The 17,290-nt window shown below is 40.5% G+C and overlaps 1 protein-coding gene across 1 annotated transcript; it reads left to right on the forward strand.

The window, feature by feature from the left end:
* Positions 1-267: 267 nt before the first annotated feature.
* On the forward strand, positions 268-6,812 carry L1TD1 (LINE1 type transposase domain containing 1; the record flags this gene model as incomplete). Its single annotated transcript, XM_039255284.1, has 2 exons — positions 268-1,314; positions 4,731-6,812. Coding segments are annotated over 2 exons (2,772 nt in total), but the record flags the coding sequence as incomplete, so codon positions are not given.
* Between the last annotated feature and the right edge of the window lie 10,478 nt (positions 6,813-17,290).

Raw genomic sequence — 17,290 nt, forward strand, 5'->3', positions numbered from 1 at the left:
CCAATTTCCATCGTTATTGGTTGAGTTATGGCATTCATATCTTTACTTGAATGGGGTTTTAATAATCATATTGTATGAATTTTGAATTCTGTTGGGCTTTTTTTGTTTATGTGCATATAAACACAAGGTTTATATCTTGTTACCCTTTATATTGAATTGATGTGGAGTACTCACAGTTTCTATAATAATCACGTTTATATTCTTGGTTACTGTGCTTCTCGAAATAATTCTTAAATAAACAAGTTATTTTTTTTATATTTCAGATAATATATTTTTACAAGATTTTTGAGTTTGGGGGAGTCTAGCAGACCCGCAAGAACAAAAATTACTCATCAGGAAAATAACGTATCCACAATGTCCCGTATACAGTCAGAAATTGCTAGACTTGCAAAGAAGCAGGAAAATATCACTCCTAGGCAAAGAATTCAGTTGATAGGAACTGACCAGGAAATGGCTCAGGTATTAGATTTAAGATGCAAAGACATGTCAGCAGTTATGCTGATGAAGTTTAAAGGCTTGATGGAAAATTTGGACTTAATGATTGAAGAGATAAGGGATTCTTTTAAAAATGACCTAAAGGAAATATTAGGAGTAGAAAGTAAAATACCTGAAGTGAAAAATCCAAAGAACTCCAGTACCACAATGGAGTGCCAACAGATAAAAAAACAAAAGCCAGAATTGGTAAAGAAAACAAAAGGAGCAAACTCTAAAATAGTTGAGGATCCTGAAAATTTGACTTTTAAAAGAAAAGAAATAATTGAGCCAAGTAGCAAATTAGACGAAACTGAAGAGTACAGTACTGACCAAGGTAAGGAATTGTCCTATGATGAGTCACAAAATCGCAGAGTCAAGGAAAGTATGGAAAAAGCCATAAGCAATATAGACACTTGTGGAAATAGTAGTATCCATATGGAAGTAACAAGAGAGATTGGAGAGGATGAAGTGGTCAAAGCAAAAAGAGAGGAAAAAATTCCTCAGAATTTTAACAATAAAGTGAAGATTCTAAAAACCTCCAGAGAAGATGAAGGATCAGTACTTACATTGGCAGCAGACTTTTCATCAGCAACACTGTATGTCAGTAAGCAATGGAGTAATGTCTTCAGCATTCTGAGGGAAAATGATTTTGAACCTAAAGTTCTATGTCAAGTTAAATTAGCATTTAAGTGTGATGGTGAAGTAAGGACCTTTTCAGATATTCAAAGCCTCACCAATTTTACCAGCCAAAAACCATTTCTGAGAGAATTACTGAAGGGTATACTCCCACACAGTGAGACAATAAAGAAAGGAGGAAGATATGGGATTCAAGAAAAAGTGGTAAGTAAATACGTCTATGGACTTTATGTATGAAGTATAATAGTTGGTAAAGTTATTTTGAAGTTTAAACCAATTTTTAAGAAATAGTTCCTTAAAGGGGCGCCGGGGTGGCTCAGTTGGTTAAACATCCAAAGCTCAGGTTATTATCTCACAGTTGGTGAGTTCGAGCCCTGTGTTGGGCTCTGTGCTGACAGCTCAGAGCCTGGAGCGTGCTTCTGTGTCTCCTTTTCTCTGCCCCTCCCCTGCTCATGCTCTGTCTCTCTTTCTGAAAAATAGATAAATATTTAAAAGAATTCCTTTAAAAAAAAATCCTTAGACTGGGGCTACTGGGTGGCTTAGTCGGTTAAGCGTCCGACTTTCGCTTAGGTCATGATCTCGCGGTTCGTGGGTTCGAGCCCCGCGTCGGGCTCTGTGCTGACTACCAGGTCAGCCTGGAGCCTATTTCACAGTCTGTGTCTCCCTCTCTCTCTGACCCTCCCTTGCTCACGCTGTCTCTCTCTCTCTCCTAGAAATAAATAAAAAATATTTTAAAAAAATACTTTAAAAAATCCTTAGAAGTAAAGGCATAACATTAAAAGTAATGACTTAAGGGCTCTTTTAATGAGTGGCAATGGAAGCTTGAAATAGGTTAAGAAGATTTGAGTTAGTCTTAGAAGAGACTGTACATATTCTTTATAGATCCTGAAAGAAAATGAATTTATTTTCTTATTTTATATGTATTTAGGGGGAAAACAATAGAATAGTAGCTTTTAACATACTAAGAGGGAAACATAGAAACAAATGAATTTGTGGAGTCCCTGGATGGTTCAGTTGGTTATGTGCCCAACTCTTGATTTCAGCTCAGGTCATGATCTCACAGTTTGTGAGTTCAAGCCCTGCATTGGGCTCTGTGCTTACAATGCAGAGCCTGCTTGGAATTCTCTCTGTGTCCCTCCCCTGCTCACTCTCTGTCTCTCTCTCAAATAATAAACTTAAAAAAAAATTAAAAATAAAGAAACATTCAATTAAAAGCCCTCATACACTAGGATTGTGAAAAAATTATCAGGTATAATTAGGTTGAAATTTCAATGTATAAAGTAGTTCTGCTAAGGCCTCTTTATTTACAATCAGGGAAATGCAAATCTATTTTACTAAAGCCTATCAGAGTGTTTGTTAATACTAATATCTAGCAATTGTCCACTACATGTATAAAGGTTTTTGTTTCTTACGTTATATTAGAAAATATTCCCATGTTTATTGATTTCATTGAAAACACTATTTTCTGAATATTTTTCATATTCGCAATCTTAAAAGGTAATGCCTGTGGTATACTGTAGGGATTCTGTTTCTCTCTCTCTCTCTCTCTCTCTCTCTCTCTCTCTGTGTCTCTCTCTGTCTTTCATCTTGGATGTGTATTTCTTGTTTTTGTGTATGGTATAACATAGTAATCTAGTTTCATTCTTTTGCATGTGACTATCCATTTTTCCTGGCACCACTTATTGAAGAGACTATCCCCATTCCATGGTCTTGGCTTCTTTGTCCATAAACTAATTGACCATATATACATGAGTTTATTCCTAGGCTCTGTTTACATTGACCTATGTGTCTGTTTCTGTGACACTATTGTATACCATACTTACTGTTTTAATTACTATAGCTTTGTAACATAGTTTGAAACCAGGGTGTGATGCCTTCTGCTTTGTTTCTTTCCAAGATTGCTACAGGTATTTGGGATTTCTTGTGGTTCTGTACAAATTTTAGAACTGTTCTATGAAAAATGCCATTGGAGTTTTGATAGAGATCATGTTGAATCTAATTGCTTGCATAGTATAAACATCTAACAATACTAATTTTCCCAATCCATGAGCACAGAATATCTTTCTATTTATTTGTATCTTCAGAGGTCTGTAGCTTAAGCCAGTATTTTTTGATGGGTTCTCAGAAGAGTACCTAATTTCCCTGCCCTCTCAACATTTTCTAGTATAATATCTTTGCAAAATGACAGTCTAGAACTAGGACACACACTTGGATCAACAGATTCTTTAGTTGAGAACCAGCATTTAATTTTAGAAATAACTATTCCCTGGAGATTTGCACAGATGAAGCACCTAACCTGTTCTGAACAGTCTGGGAAGGTTAAAGGACAAATAGCTATCAACCAACCCCAAATAGGGAAAGAAGAGTCTTTCGTAAAAGATGAAAGATTTATATGATCTGAAGAGAAATCAGAGTAGAAGAGTCTTTTGTAACAGGGAGCATTAAGTGAAATATTCAGAGGCAAGAACAGGGTTTCAAAAAAATATTAGGAGTTAACTTTAATATATTAGAGACTTTGTCTTAAGTTCAGTACCTAGCTGTTCTATTTAACTGTCCACAGTAATCTGGAGTGGTGCATTAGATGCTGTTCTAGAGGGCAAGTTGAAGCACCAGTAGCACATGTGACAACTGGATTTAGGAACCTGTACTCTTTTTTTTTTTTTTTTTTAATGTTTTATTTATTTCTGAGAGAGAGCACGTGAGCAGGGGAGGGTCAGAGAGAGAGGGTGACAGAATCTGAAGCAGGCTCCAGGCTCTGAGCTAGCTGTCAGCACACAGCCTGACGCAGGGCTCGAACCCACGAACTGTGAGATCATGACCTGAGCTGAAGTTGGATGCTCAACCGACTGAGGCACCCAGGCGCCCCTAGGAACCTGTACTCTTAACCAAAGCATGCTTTCCTTCTTATCAGTGTGGCTGGAACTTGAACTGAAAGTGGGATCTATAAAAAATATTAAATATACTTTTGTTTCCTTTAGGAGAAAAGTAAATGTGAGTGGGGGGCATGGGTTCATAATATTCCTGAAGTTAGATAGCACAGTCTACTTCCCCTACTGTCCTGTATATACGCAGACATTCACAAATACAAGTTGTTCTTCAGAGTCAGGCAGAGAAAACTTAAGTGTTGGGAATATAGAAGGAGCATTGTAAACACTATGACCTCATGGAAGTTTGTTGCAGGTGCAACACAGATAACAGGCATGACGGGATGATCCTAGAGTAAACCTGACTTGTTTGGGGACCTAGCCATTAAAGAACAAGTATTACCTAAATAATTTTCTTTTCTTTTTTTTTTAATGTTTATTTTTGACAGAGAGATAGACACAGAGTTGTGAGCCGGGAAGGGGCAGAGAGAGAGGGAGACACACAGTCTGAAGCAGGCTCCAGGCTCTGAGCTGCCAGCACAGAGCCCAATGTAGGACTCAAACCCATGAACCACGATCTCTTGACCTGATCAGACGCTCAACTGACTGAGCCACCCAGGCGCCCTCTGAATACTTTTCCAGATATTTCATAATTGTTAAAATGGCAGTCAAAATTAAATTTAGGGAGTGAAAGCATTAATCCCATTAAAAGACATATGATGCTATTTATTGATTTGTTTAATTTTTTACTTTCAGGGAAAAACTCTATTAGATTCAAAGCATGGAGCTAGGGGAGAAGTTGATGATGGCTTGAGCTTTCTATTTGTTAAAGAGGTAAAGGTTGCTGAGCCACAGGAGGTAAAGAACTTAGAGACTCAGGAGGAACAATCTTCAGAGTGGGAGACAAAAGAATCCCCCGAGGAGGAAGAGACCTCAGAGCCCTCAGAGCTGGAAGGGGACGGAGAAGAGACCTCAGAGCTGGAAGGGGACGGAGAAGAGACCTCAGAGCTGGAAGGGGACGGAGAAGAGACCTCAGAGCTGGAAGGGGACGGAGAAGAGACCTCAGATCTGGAAGGGGACGGAGAAGAGACCTCAGATCTGGATGAGGAAGAAGAGGCTTCAAGGCTGGAGAAGAGGGGAGAAGAGGAGGCTTCAGTATTATGTGAGAAACAGGATTCAACCTTTCAGTGTCATTCTTGGGTGAATACAAAATGTGGAGTTGAGGAAAAAACCAGCAATGGCTTGGAGATTGTTTTAATTAAAGAGACAGAAGATTCTGAGCCAGAAGAGGAAGATTCAGAGTGGGAAATGGAAGCAGTCTTGTCGTGGGAGGAAGGAGAGGACTCTGAAGTAGAAAATGTAAAGCCTACCTCCCCAATTGAGAAAAAAGAGGCCTCATATGGACCTAAAGAAATTCCCTGTAATTATTTGGCTCCGAAGTTTGAGAAGGAAAAACTGGTCAAACACCAGATGTTACAGAAAATCCAGAATAAAGAAACTGCTACACCTAGAAACAGAGGAGGTGGGACAGTTTGTCCAACCTTGTGTTTGGCCTCTCCCTCAAAATCACTAGAGAGAAGTTCTAATAAGAAGAAAAGGCATTTATGTACAAAGTCAAGTACTCCATCAGGAATCCACAAATTTTTAAGGAAAATGGAGAAAGAGAGACAGAAAACTCTACAAACAGATGAGCAAACAGCTAGAGAAGCAGACTTAATGCAAGAAGCAGAAGAAAACTTTAGAAGAAGTGTAATTAACAACTTCAGAGAGATACAGGAGGAGGTTGCAAATATTAAAAATTACCTTCCAGAGGTCTTGGAAATAAGAAACTCGATAGATGTTCTCAATAACAGAATAGACATACTTGAAGAGAGAATGGACAATCTAGAAGATCGTATTGAAGAATTCTCTAAGGATACAATGCAAATGGCCAAACAGATAATAAATAGAGAAAGGTCAAGAGACATAGAGGATAGATCCAGAAGCTCCAACATCCGTTTGATAGGAATTCCAGAAAAAGATAATAACGAAAATGGAGCAGAGGAAATAATGAAGGAACTCATTGAAGAAAACTTTCCAGAACTAAAGGATTCAAGTCTTGAGATCGTTAGTGCTTACCGAATACCTAGTAAGATTGATAAGAAGAGACTCACTCCCAGACACATCTTGGTGAAATTCGGGAATTTCGGTGATAAAGAAAAGATCATAAAGGCTTGCAGAAAGAGAAGACAGATAACCTATAGGGGAACAAGAATCAGATTGACAGCAGACTTATCATTGGATACTTTAGATGCTAGAAGTAAGTGGAGCAGTATCATAAAAGTTCTGCAAGCAAAAGGCTTTACACCTAAAATCCTATACCCGGCCAAATTGGCATTCGATTTTGAAGGTAAAACAAAGACATTTTTTGATACTGAAGAATTTACAAACTTTATTTCTTGCATACCCTCATTGAAAGAATTACTGGAGGATCTACCTTAGCTTTCTAGGATGACTATAAATACATGCACACAATATATATTACCTTCTTCCCACAGCAAAAATCAACAGGGAAAAGGTGAAAATAAAATGCCACATTTCTACCCAAGAGGATGGACTTCAAACAATGTACTTGGGGAGTAGGGGAAGGGAAGGTTACTTTGTTGGCATAGTTAAAGGGTGTTTTAAAATTAGTGTTCATCTTCGTAGCTTGCATAGGAGTGGACTTCTAAGCTATTGGGGACAGGGAAGGAATCTGTCACTGTAACCATAGACAGGAAGAGATGGCGTAAAAGTAACAGAAAAGCATGGGGGAAAAATGACAGGATAAGTGAAATAGAAAAAAGATGGTAAAGTTGAACTTTTATCATGAGAAGAGTATTCAGTTTTATCATGATGTCAACCTTGAATATATTAAGTGTTTTTCCTTTGAGTATGCTTCATGTGCTTTTTTTTTTTTGTATTTTACACTTTCTAATCTATTTTGTCATTAATACAGTTAAGTTTTACATTTTATTACATAAATCCATGCAATGGAGAGGTGAATCTCTTTCCTAATGTTGGATATTCATGTATTTTCAATTGTTAGTCTAGGATAAAATGATTTGCAATGTATAGATAACTAAGAAGAAATTAAGAAAATGATGGAACCGTTTTACGGGTTTTGTTTCAAGGGCTTATTTAGTGTATTCAATTTACCAAAAAAGAATCTAATATTTAAAATCTACTTTCTTTTCTCAGTTCAGTCCTTCCAACTCTGGCCTTCATGGGCCTTTCTGCAACGTAATTAGCATTTTAAATGCCCTAGCCTCAGTATGCCTGGCTTTGAGTTCTAATTTTACTGTGTGACCCCAGGCAAGTTACTAATGCTTCTTGAGTTCTGTTTTTTCATCTCTACCTGGGTTCATTCCTCACGGGTGTCTTACAAAATTCTGCAAGATATTTGTGTCCAACATAAAAGTCCTCAGTAGTTGGGAAATCTGCTTCGTGGCCTTTAGATCTAAAGTAAGACTGGTTGCCCTCCCAGTTTGTTTTTTATTTATTTATTTAAGGTTTTATTTTAAGTAATCTCTACACCCAATGTGGGGCTCGAAGTTATGACCCCAAAAGCAGGAGTCACATGCTCTACCAACTGAGCCAGCAAAGGCACACCCCACCCGGCAGTTGATTTTAGAGTGAGCACCACAGGAGGCCATTTTCAGTTATGTTGTGAGTCTGTGGGTCAGAAAACTGAAGATACTAATCATAGGCACTCCATTATCGCTCTCCTTTGCTGCACTGCATTGCTATTACTGGCTTTCAGGGTTTTGAAAGAGCATGAGTTGGGGAGGGGAAGAGAAGGAGGGTTATAGGATCTGAAGCAGGCTCTGTGATGACAGCAGAGATCCTGATGCAGGGCTTAAACTCAACTGTGAGATTATAACCTGAGCCAAAGTCTGATGCTTAACAGACTCAGCCACCCAGGTGCCCTTCCCAGTGTTTCTTTACTTTTTTGCTCTGCTAATGAAATGATACAGGATGTTGAGAAAATAGTACTGTCATGTACCTTTCACCCTTGGCCCCCAGTGGTAAAAGATCTTGCAACTAGTGTTAAGTCACAAGGAAGGATTTTTCTTTAGATCCTTTGGAGGGAGCATGATCCTGTCAATACCTTGGCTTCAGACTTCTAGTTTCCAGAATTGTGTGTTTTTGTTTCAAGCCGCCTACTTTGTCATGGTTTGTTATGGCAGCCCCAGGAAACTTACATAGTTTGTGAACTCTTGTTTGATGCGCATGCACTGCTTTCTTCTAGACTAATAGCCTATTTTTGTAGAGATGTGTGGGTGGAAAATTATAGGAGGTCAAGGAACAATTCTGCTGATGCTGAAAACACTTAGTGACCAGATTAAGACAAGCCTGTTCTTCTGTAATTCTCTCCAACTCGGATGCTTACATTGACCTACTCCTACAAAGTCCAAACCCCCTTTCTTGTGGGATTTACCTGAGGATAGTATTTAAGCTGCTTTTTCCACTGGACTGTGGAGGGGTAAGAATTTTTAGCACAAAGTAGCCTGTAGTAGGGGCTCTGGCTGCTTCAGTTGGTAGAGCATGCAACTCGATCTTTGGGTTGTAAGTTTGAGCCCCAAGTTGGGTGTACAGATTACTTAAAAAAAATTTTTTTTTTGAGAGAGTGCAGTTAGGGGAGGGGTGGAGAGAGGGCAATAGAGGATCCAAAGCAGGCTCTGTGCTAACAGCAGTGAGCCCAATGTGGGGCTTAAACTCAGGAACCAGGAGGACCACGACCTAAGTCAAAGTCCCATGCTAATGTCTGACTCTTGATCTCAGCCCAGCTCATGATCTCATGATTTGTGAGTTTAAGCCCCACTTTGGGTTCTGCTCTGACACTGGGAAGCCTGCTTGGGATTCTGTCTCTGCCTCTCCCCTCCTTGTTCCCTCCCTCTCTTAAAAAAATAAAGAAGACGGGCGCCTGGGTGGCACAGTCGGCTAAGCGTCCAACTTCATCTCAGGTCATGATCTCACGGTTCGTGGGTTCGAGCCCCGTGTCGGGCTCTGTGCTGACAGCCAGCTCAGAGCCTGGAGCCTGCTTCGGATTCTGTGTCTCCCTCTCTCTCTGAGCATCCCTGCTCACGTTGTCTGTCTCTCAGAAATAAAAAACAAAACAAAAAAAAGTTGGTAATATCCTTTATTCCCTGCTACTCTTAAATCTGTACAAAACCTCTTGTAGTTTCCCTTTAATCTGGCCCTCATTCCTAGGTACCCTTCCCTGAAAAGGGTTCCCATCCAGTAATAGAAGTCATGTAGGTTGTTGATGTTATTTAAAGTATGTTCTTTTGTGAATGATGGCGTTTTAATTTATGTGAATGGAATTTGTGCTTTGGATCTTCTTTTACTATTAATAAAAGATGCATATATTGGTATGCACATAAAACTCAAAAGATTTCTAATGAATTTTACAATGTGCATCCACCCTATTTTATCACTTTTCTAGTGGTGGACACCCAGGCGGCTCCAACCCCCTCCTCTGTGCCATGCTGCTTCTGAACACCTTTGTCCCTGACCCCTTATGGACCTCAGTAAGAGTACCTGTTGGCTCCTGAAGTGAGCTTTTGCTTAATTTCTTTCAGTATTGCCAGCTCCTTCTTCACCGTGGTTCCGTTTTGTGAAAATGCATGAAGACCACCGAGATCAGGATGAACCCACAGTATTCATCCAGACCCAGCTATGATGGAGTCAGGCACCATGGCCACTATTTCGCACACTCAGAGGCTGTTGGGAGTGGGAAAACTTTATGTTGTTAAAAAAGGAAGGCTCCATCTGCCTCCGTTGACAGTTCTTGGCATGGGAAACTGCTAGCAGGACATCTTATGTTCTGGTTTTGGGGAGCATATGGGGTGTCTCCGGTTGGTCCCAAGTTGGAAATGGGAGCAAACAGGGAATTTGGTAGTCCTTGACTGAGTCTGACCATCCTCGGCCAGTTGCTACAAAGGTGGTTTGGCTTCTCAGGCTAATTGCTATAAAAGTTGTTGGTCAGAGTTGTGTTGCCACAAATACTTTGGTCATCATTTGTATATTTGACTGGAGTTCTCACTTCTACATCCCCACTCAACCTTTTTTAAGTTTTTTTATTGAGAGTGAGAGAATGTGAGCAGAGGAGGACAGAGAGAGAGAATCTCTTGAGAGAATCTCAAGCAGGCTCCACACTGTCAGTGCAGAGTCCAGTGCCAGGCTCAGTCTCACAAACTGACTTCATGACCTGAGTCAGGATCAAGAATTGGACGCTTAGGGTGTCTGGAGCACCTGGATGGCTGTTGGTTAAGTGACTTTAGCTCAGTTCATGATCTCGTGGTTTGTGAGTTCAAGCCCCAAGTTGGGCTCTGTGCTGATAGCTCAGAGCCTGGAGCCTGCTTGAGAGTCTTTGCTTTGCTCTCTGCACCTCCCCCACTCTTTCTCTCTCTGAAAATAAATGAATGAATGAGTAAATAAAGTTGGACGCTTAACTGAGCCACCTAGGTAACCCCTCACTCAACTGTCTAATATTTCCCGAAATAATGGGTGTAAAATAGTATCCCATTGTATATTTTCATTTCTCTAATTACTGAAGTTGAGAAGCTAGCTGTCCCTATATTTTTTAGTCATTTATGTTTCGCCTTCTGTTGCTGACTCATAACCTTTGGTATTTTATCAATGACCAAAAAAACCTCACAAAACTCTTTTTTTCCCTTAAGTAATCTCTACATCCAACATGGGGCTTGAACTCACAATTTCAAGATTAAGAGTCACATGGTTTACAGACTGTGCCAGTCAGGCACTCAAGGCTCTTTTCTTTTGATTGTTGATTTATAAGGCTTTGTATGTCTGGATAGTAATCTCATATTTTTAGAGGGTACAAACACATTCTCCCAGTTCATTACTCATTTGTTAATTTTGGCTGCTGTATCTTGTTTGAATAGAAATCCTTACTATTTTATGTAGTCAAACCAATAATTGTTTCTGCCTTCCGTTTTATGCTTTTAAGTATTCTTTTAAGAATTCCCTTCCTGGGATGCCCGTGGGGCTCAGCTGGTTAAGTTTCTGACTCTTGGTTTTGGCTCTGGTCATGATCTCATATGAATGAAATCATGGTATTTGTCTTTCTCTGACTGACTTCTTTCATTCAGCATAGTATAATCTAGCCAACTGAGCCACCCAGACACCCCTAATTTATTTTATTTTATTTTACTTTATTTTAAAAAAATTTAAATGTTTTTTACTTCTGAGAGAGAGAGAGAGAGACAGCATCATGAGCAGGGGAGGGTCAGAAAGAGAAGGAGACACAGAATCTGAAACAGACTCCAGGCCCTGAGCTGACTGTCAGCACAAAGCCTGATGCGGGGCTTGAACCCACAAACCGTGAGATCATGACCTGAGCCGAAGTCGGACACTTAACCGACTGAGCCACCCAGGTGCCCCTCCCCTCATTTATTTTTAATTGTGGTTACAATCACAAAGCATTAAGTTTACCATCTTAAACATTTTTAAGTATACAGTTTAGTGTTCAGTATATTCACATCGTTGTGCAACAGATCTCTACAACTTTATCTTGCAAAACAAACTGTCTTTTCCCTCTACCCTTTCTTTCCCCCAGCAACAGCTTTCTACTTTGTTTTTATGATTTTGATTACTTTCTTTCTTTCATTTTTTAGAGACAGTATGAGTGGGGGAGGGTCAGAGAGGCAGTCAATCCGAAGCAAGCCCTGGGCTCTGAGCTGTCAGCACAGAGCCCAGTGAGGGGCTCAACTCAAGAACTGTGACACCGTGACCTGAGCTGAAGTCGGCCACTTAACTAAGCCACCCCAGTGCCCCTGATTTTGATTACTTTAAATCCTTCATGAGTGACATCATCAGTGTATTCGTGACTGGCTTACTTACTATGATGTCCTCGAAATTCATCCGTGTTGTAATATGTGACTGGATCTCCTTTTTTTAAGACTGTATATTCTATTGTGTGTATATAAATACATTTCCTTTATCCATCTATTAGTAGACATTTGAGTTCATACCTCTTGGCTATTGTGAATAATGCTGTAATGAACATAAGTGTGTATGTAACTATCTCTTAAGGTTCTGCTTTGAGTTCTTATGGATAAATACCCACAAATGGAATTGCTGGATCATATGGTAATTTTTAATTTTTTTTAAGAGGTTTGATATTGTGTTACATAGCGGCTGTACCATTTACATTCCTAATTGCCTCCAGATTTTTAAAGAAATATGAACACCCTAGGGACTAAATCCCTACCCACATCGTGTCCTTGTCTGTGTAAGTAGCATATGAAGAGAGTTAGAAGGTACCAGCAGATCAACAAATTCTTTGCAACAAACCTTGAATGGTTTCCAGCCGTTCTCAGAAATTAATTGCTTCCTGCAAATCTGCATAGTCTGGGAAGTCAAAGAAGACTTAAAGGAAGTGATACCCATACTAAGCCTGTCGGTCCTAGAAGTTAGATGGGCAAAGGCAAAAAGAAGGGCTTCCAGGTAGATAGGCAGCCTGGAAAACCCAGCACTGAGAGGACTTGACTCCCGCAGACAATTCCTATCGCTTCCTTCTGGCTCAAGCCTAAAGCTCTTCTAAAAAAAAAAAAAAAAATCCACGTTTTTGACTTCCTATTTCTTTGTTAGTTTTTCTTTGGATGTATGTGGTAATCTCCCCTAGGCAGGCTGCACATGAGACCGAGATGACCATCGCAAGGTAGAAACTCAATACCAAGGGTCTGAACATCTTTTTGCTAAGACAGTCTGTGATTGTGTAGACTTTATGTTCTCAGTGGGAGAGCCAGGCATTAAAGAAAGAATTGTGAGTTACATAAAAGGGGAAGTGCAGTATGTTCTCTGGGAACCTATAGAAGGGGGGCTGAGAATTCTTGGAAGGTTTATCATAGGAAATACCCTCAAGACATGGAAGAAATCAAGAAGGATTGATAGAGAACAGCCACACCTAATCTTGGAATCCTAAGGGAAAAGTTTTGATTTCTTGCTGAATTCACACAAGATTAGTAAGGAGCATGTTTTACTTTTGCCAGTTTTGAGGGTCAGATCAATGCAGTACAGATCCCCCCACTCAAGTCTGAAGGAGAAGCTGCTAAAAGTGAATAATTTGAGGTTTCTTGCCTTAGAGGTCTCCGAACTGCATAGTGGAGTCTCCGAGTCAGACAGGGATGACCAGGGTTCCTAAGCCTAAGGACAGTGCCTGGGAAGCAGAATCAGAAGGTGACAATTTAGAGGGGGTGGGATTCTGTGATGTGCTGAGGGTACCTGCATCTTGTGAAAGGGAAGGGAGGGAAAATTATCCATCACTTACCACTGAAACATTGTTTCTGTTAGAACATTGATTTTTTTTTTTTTAAGTTTATATATTTTGAGAACATGGGAGGGAGAGAGAGAGAATCCCAAGCAGGCTATGCACTGTCATTTGTAGGGGCCACCTGAGTGGCTCAGTTGGTTTCGTGCCAGGCTTCGGCTCAGGGCGTGGTCTTGCAGTTGTGGGTTTGAGCCCCATATCAGGCTCTGTGCTGGCAGCTCAGAGCCTGGATCCTGCTTCAGATTCTGTGTCTCCCTCTCTCTCTGCCCCTCCCCCAGTTGTGCTCTGTCTCTCTCTCTCACAAAAATAAACATGTTTTAAAAATTAAAAGTGTTTTTGCTTTTAGAGCACAACGAATTTTATTTTCTGCATATGTTCCTCAAATAGTATCTTTTCATTAAAAGTCTTTGTAACCATCATTTTAGTTGCTGCATGATCCCTCAGATAAGTATAAGATAATTTGTTAAGTCTTCCTTCTGCCTTTGGACATTTTGGTTTTACCTTTGTAGTCAGCATAAGCATTGAATTGGAAGTTTGTAAGATGAGAATGTTTCCTTTGTTCAGCCTTACAGGACTCCTGCTGTAGGACTGGAATGAAAGCGCGATCATTTTATGGCTTTTGCTAAATATTATCCATATTCCTTTCAAAAAACAGCGTTCGCGGTTTTGGCTGTCTCAGCTCAAAGGGCCAGTTTCTCACCCCTGGCTGCCAACAAAGGATGTAATTGAAAACACATTACAATAGGAAAGAGTGGTACCTTGTAACTCTCAAAATTCTAGTGAGATTACAAACCTGGTTGCATTACATCACTGGGTATTGTGATGAGGCTCCCTGTGCACCTATTCATCCACTTGTAGACTGGGATTTTTTTTAAGTTTATATCTTTAAGTGTGTTCTCTCACCTTTTCCTGTATTGCTGAAGAACCGGGTCTCCTCCTCCCCACTAAATCTTTTATCTCCTCTAGTTTCATGTCTTTAACTAGGTTGGTTTTAGCCTTTGGCTCATTTACATTAAATATCCTTCATTGTATTTCCTTCTAAAACTTACTTAATTTTTTGTTTTTGGGCATCCTAGGCGCCTCAGTTGGTTGAGCGACCTACTTTTGGTTTTGCCTCAGGTCATGATCCCATGGGTCGTGGGATTGAGCCCCGCGTTGGGCTCTGCATGGAGCTCTGTGCTGTCAGCCTGCTTGCGAGTCTTTTCCTCTCTCTGCCCCTCAACCACTTGTGCTCACGCACACTTTCAAAATAAACTTTAATTTTTTTGTTTCATTTCTTTTACCAATATTTACCTTTTTCTCGTTAATATTAGTTTAATTCCTCTCTTTTATTTTCATTTTCTATTTCACTTTAGGGTTATATTTTTGTCTCCTTGCTCTTCTGTTTCATTTTAGTTTGTGTTTAGAGCAGAACTAGAGAAGACAGTTCTCTAGGGTAGAAGTGTGGAGAGGACCTAGGGGGTTTACAAGCAAATTTTGAGGCCACACTGCCCTTAAAACTCCCCCTCATCCTAATCCCTGTGCAGTGGGGACCCTCCCCTCGCCCCAGCCCACAAAAGGAGTCCAAGAAGCTGAGGGAGGAGCCTCTTCAGAGAGCTTGCCCCTCCCCTTCCCTTCTAGCCAGGCTCCCAGAATTTCCTGGCTAAACAGCTTGGAGCCCTATATGTACTAGGGCTTTCCAGCACCTCATACCTACCTAACTTGCTAAAAATTGATATGCATATCTTTGGGCCCTAGACATGGGCAAGGACTGAGTGTGGTTGCTTGGGGAGACGTGTGGATGAGTCTCGATGTCCACCTGTATGTGATAAGAACCCTCCAAAGAATGCACAGCGGGTAGGAAGAGAAGGAGTTTGGCGGTGGGGCGGAGATGATTCTCCTGTTCCCATGATCTGGTATGCAACTCGGACAGGCCTGAGAATTCTGAACTAGAACATGGCATTCATTCTATGTGCTCATGAAGGCATATTTCTAGTACTGTGCTAGGTTTATAACTTTTAAATGTTCAGGTAGGATATGTGGGCCTCCATTTGTACTCCTGCTCCACAGTTAGAGGGGAGCTGTTCTGATTTACTGCAACCTGGGAGCTTTTGAAGGGTTACATTTAGGGGACTGTCCTGATCAAAACTATGCTCAGAGACTTTGGTGGTAAGTTTTTAAAAAATGGAATTAGAAGATACTAGGATAAAGAAGGAGGTAGTTAAAGCTTAAGGGGAAGAAGAAGACACCATTAAAAAGAGATACAAATTAAATACAGAAAAATTATTTTTACCTTTAGTCAGAGGTAAAGAATAGAAACAAAGGTAGAAGTTTTAAGATTAAGAGGATAAAATGATGTATACCTTAAACTTCTACACAGTGTTATACGTCAGTTCTGTCTCAAAAAATTGGGGGAGGGGGTCGCCTGGGTGGCTCAATCAGTTGAGCATACGACTCTTGATTTTGGCTCAGGTTATGATCTCAGGGTTGTGGGACCAAGTCCTGCATCAGGCTCCACGCTGAGTATGGAGTCTGCTTAAGATTCTTTGTCTCCCTCCCTCTGCCCTTCTCCCCGACTCACACACTCTTTCTCTCCTTAAAAAGAGAATGTTTAATTTAACAAAAAGGACAGAGAGTTCAAACAACACAGAAGCAACAGAATGCATCCAGGTGACATACTCCAGCGCATTCTTACTCACCGAGCAGGCTGCATTCTTCATACAGTCCTTTCTTTCAAGGTTTTCACTTTGAAGGCAAAAGCCAAACTTCTAGTTTAAGCTGATGGTTTCCAGATTCAGGGATTTTTTTTGAGGAGCCACACAGATTTGCCGCACCTGCCATCCCAAGGTAAAGTAGTATTTTGGTCCGTGATGTCAAAGCCACACACTGTATCAGCTTAAGTTCTTCAAAGGAAATACAAAAACCTTGGGACCTTGAACTGCTAAACAGATCTCCCACCGCAGTGCTGCCCAGCCTTGGGTAAGATACTGCACGACTTTTCCTTCTCTGTTTCTCTTCTTTATCATTTTGGATTTACATTGTATTCGTTTTTTAATCATCAAAGCTAAAGACATAGCAAAAACATAATGACACTATCACTTGAAGCTTATCTCTGCTGTTCACCACTTAGTCATGATGACACGGTAACTCTAGCAAAAAGTCCAAGGAATTTTTCACCCTCTCAAGCACACCAGTGGAATTGCTAATACAGTGGGCACTTAGAAGAAAGTGGCAGTGAGTCGTCTTATTAAGCTTTTGAGAAAATCTATCAATTCAGAAGTGGAAAACCTGTGTGAGATTTTCTTTCTTGTTTGGTAACAAGATCATTAACCCTTTAGTTGTTGCATACTGTTGAAAGAGTAGAGTAAGCAAGAGTACTGGAGAATACATTTGAAACATGAAATACTGTACTGTAACTTTCATAGGCACAAGGTTGAAGTTTTGAGCAAGCCTAGATGATCCCCAGTTTTCATCAGAACCATAAATAGACCAACATCTAAATAAGCAGTTACCCCAGAGGCCCCTGACTGGCTTAGAAGAGCATGTGACCCTTGATCTCAGGATCATAAGTTGGAGTCCCACGTTGAGTGTAAAGACTACTAAACAAACAGCACTCTGACCTACTCAGAGCTTTTAGAATGAACCTGTTATACTTCGTTTTCTGTTTTTTTTTTTTTAATTTTTAACATTTATTCATTTTTGAGAGAGATAGAGTGCGAGTGGGGGAAGGGCAGAGAGAGAGGGAGACACAGAATCCAAAGTGGGCTCCAGGCTCTGAGCTGTCAGCACAGAGCCTGACGCAGGGCTGGAACCCACAAGCGGTGAGATCATGACCTGTGCCAAAGTCGGCCGCTTAACCGACTGAGCCACCCAGGCGCCCTGAACCTGTTATACTTTGAACGTTCATGTAGGCACTATAAAGATAGTGACTGTGCATCACTTATCTGAAATTTCTTGCCCGCCTTCATGATGTTAGCCTTTTTTCCCCCAATGTTAGCCATGACTTCCTAAAAAGTCTGCA

Source organism: Hyaena hyaena, unplaced genomic scaffold (assembly GCF_003009895.1).
Source record: "Hyaena hyaena isolate Hyena2069 unplaced genomic scaffold, ASM300989v1 scaffold_521, whole genome shotgun sequence".
Lineage (NCBI taxonomy): Eukaryota > Metazoa > Chordata > Mammalia > Carnivora > Hyaenidae > Hyaena > Hyaena hyaena.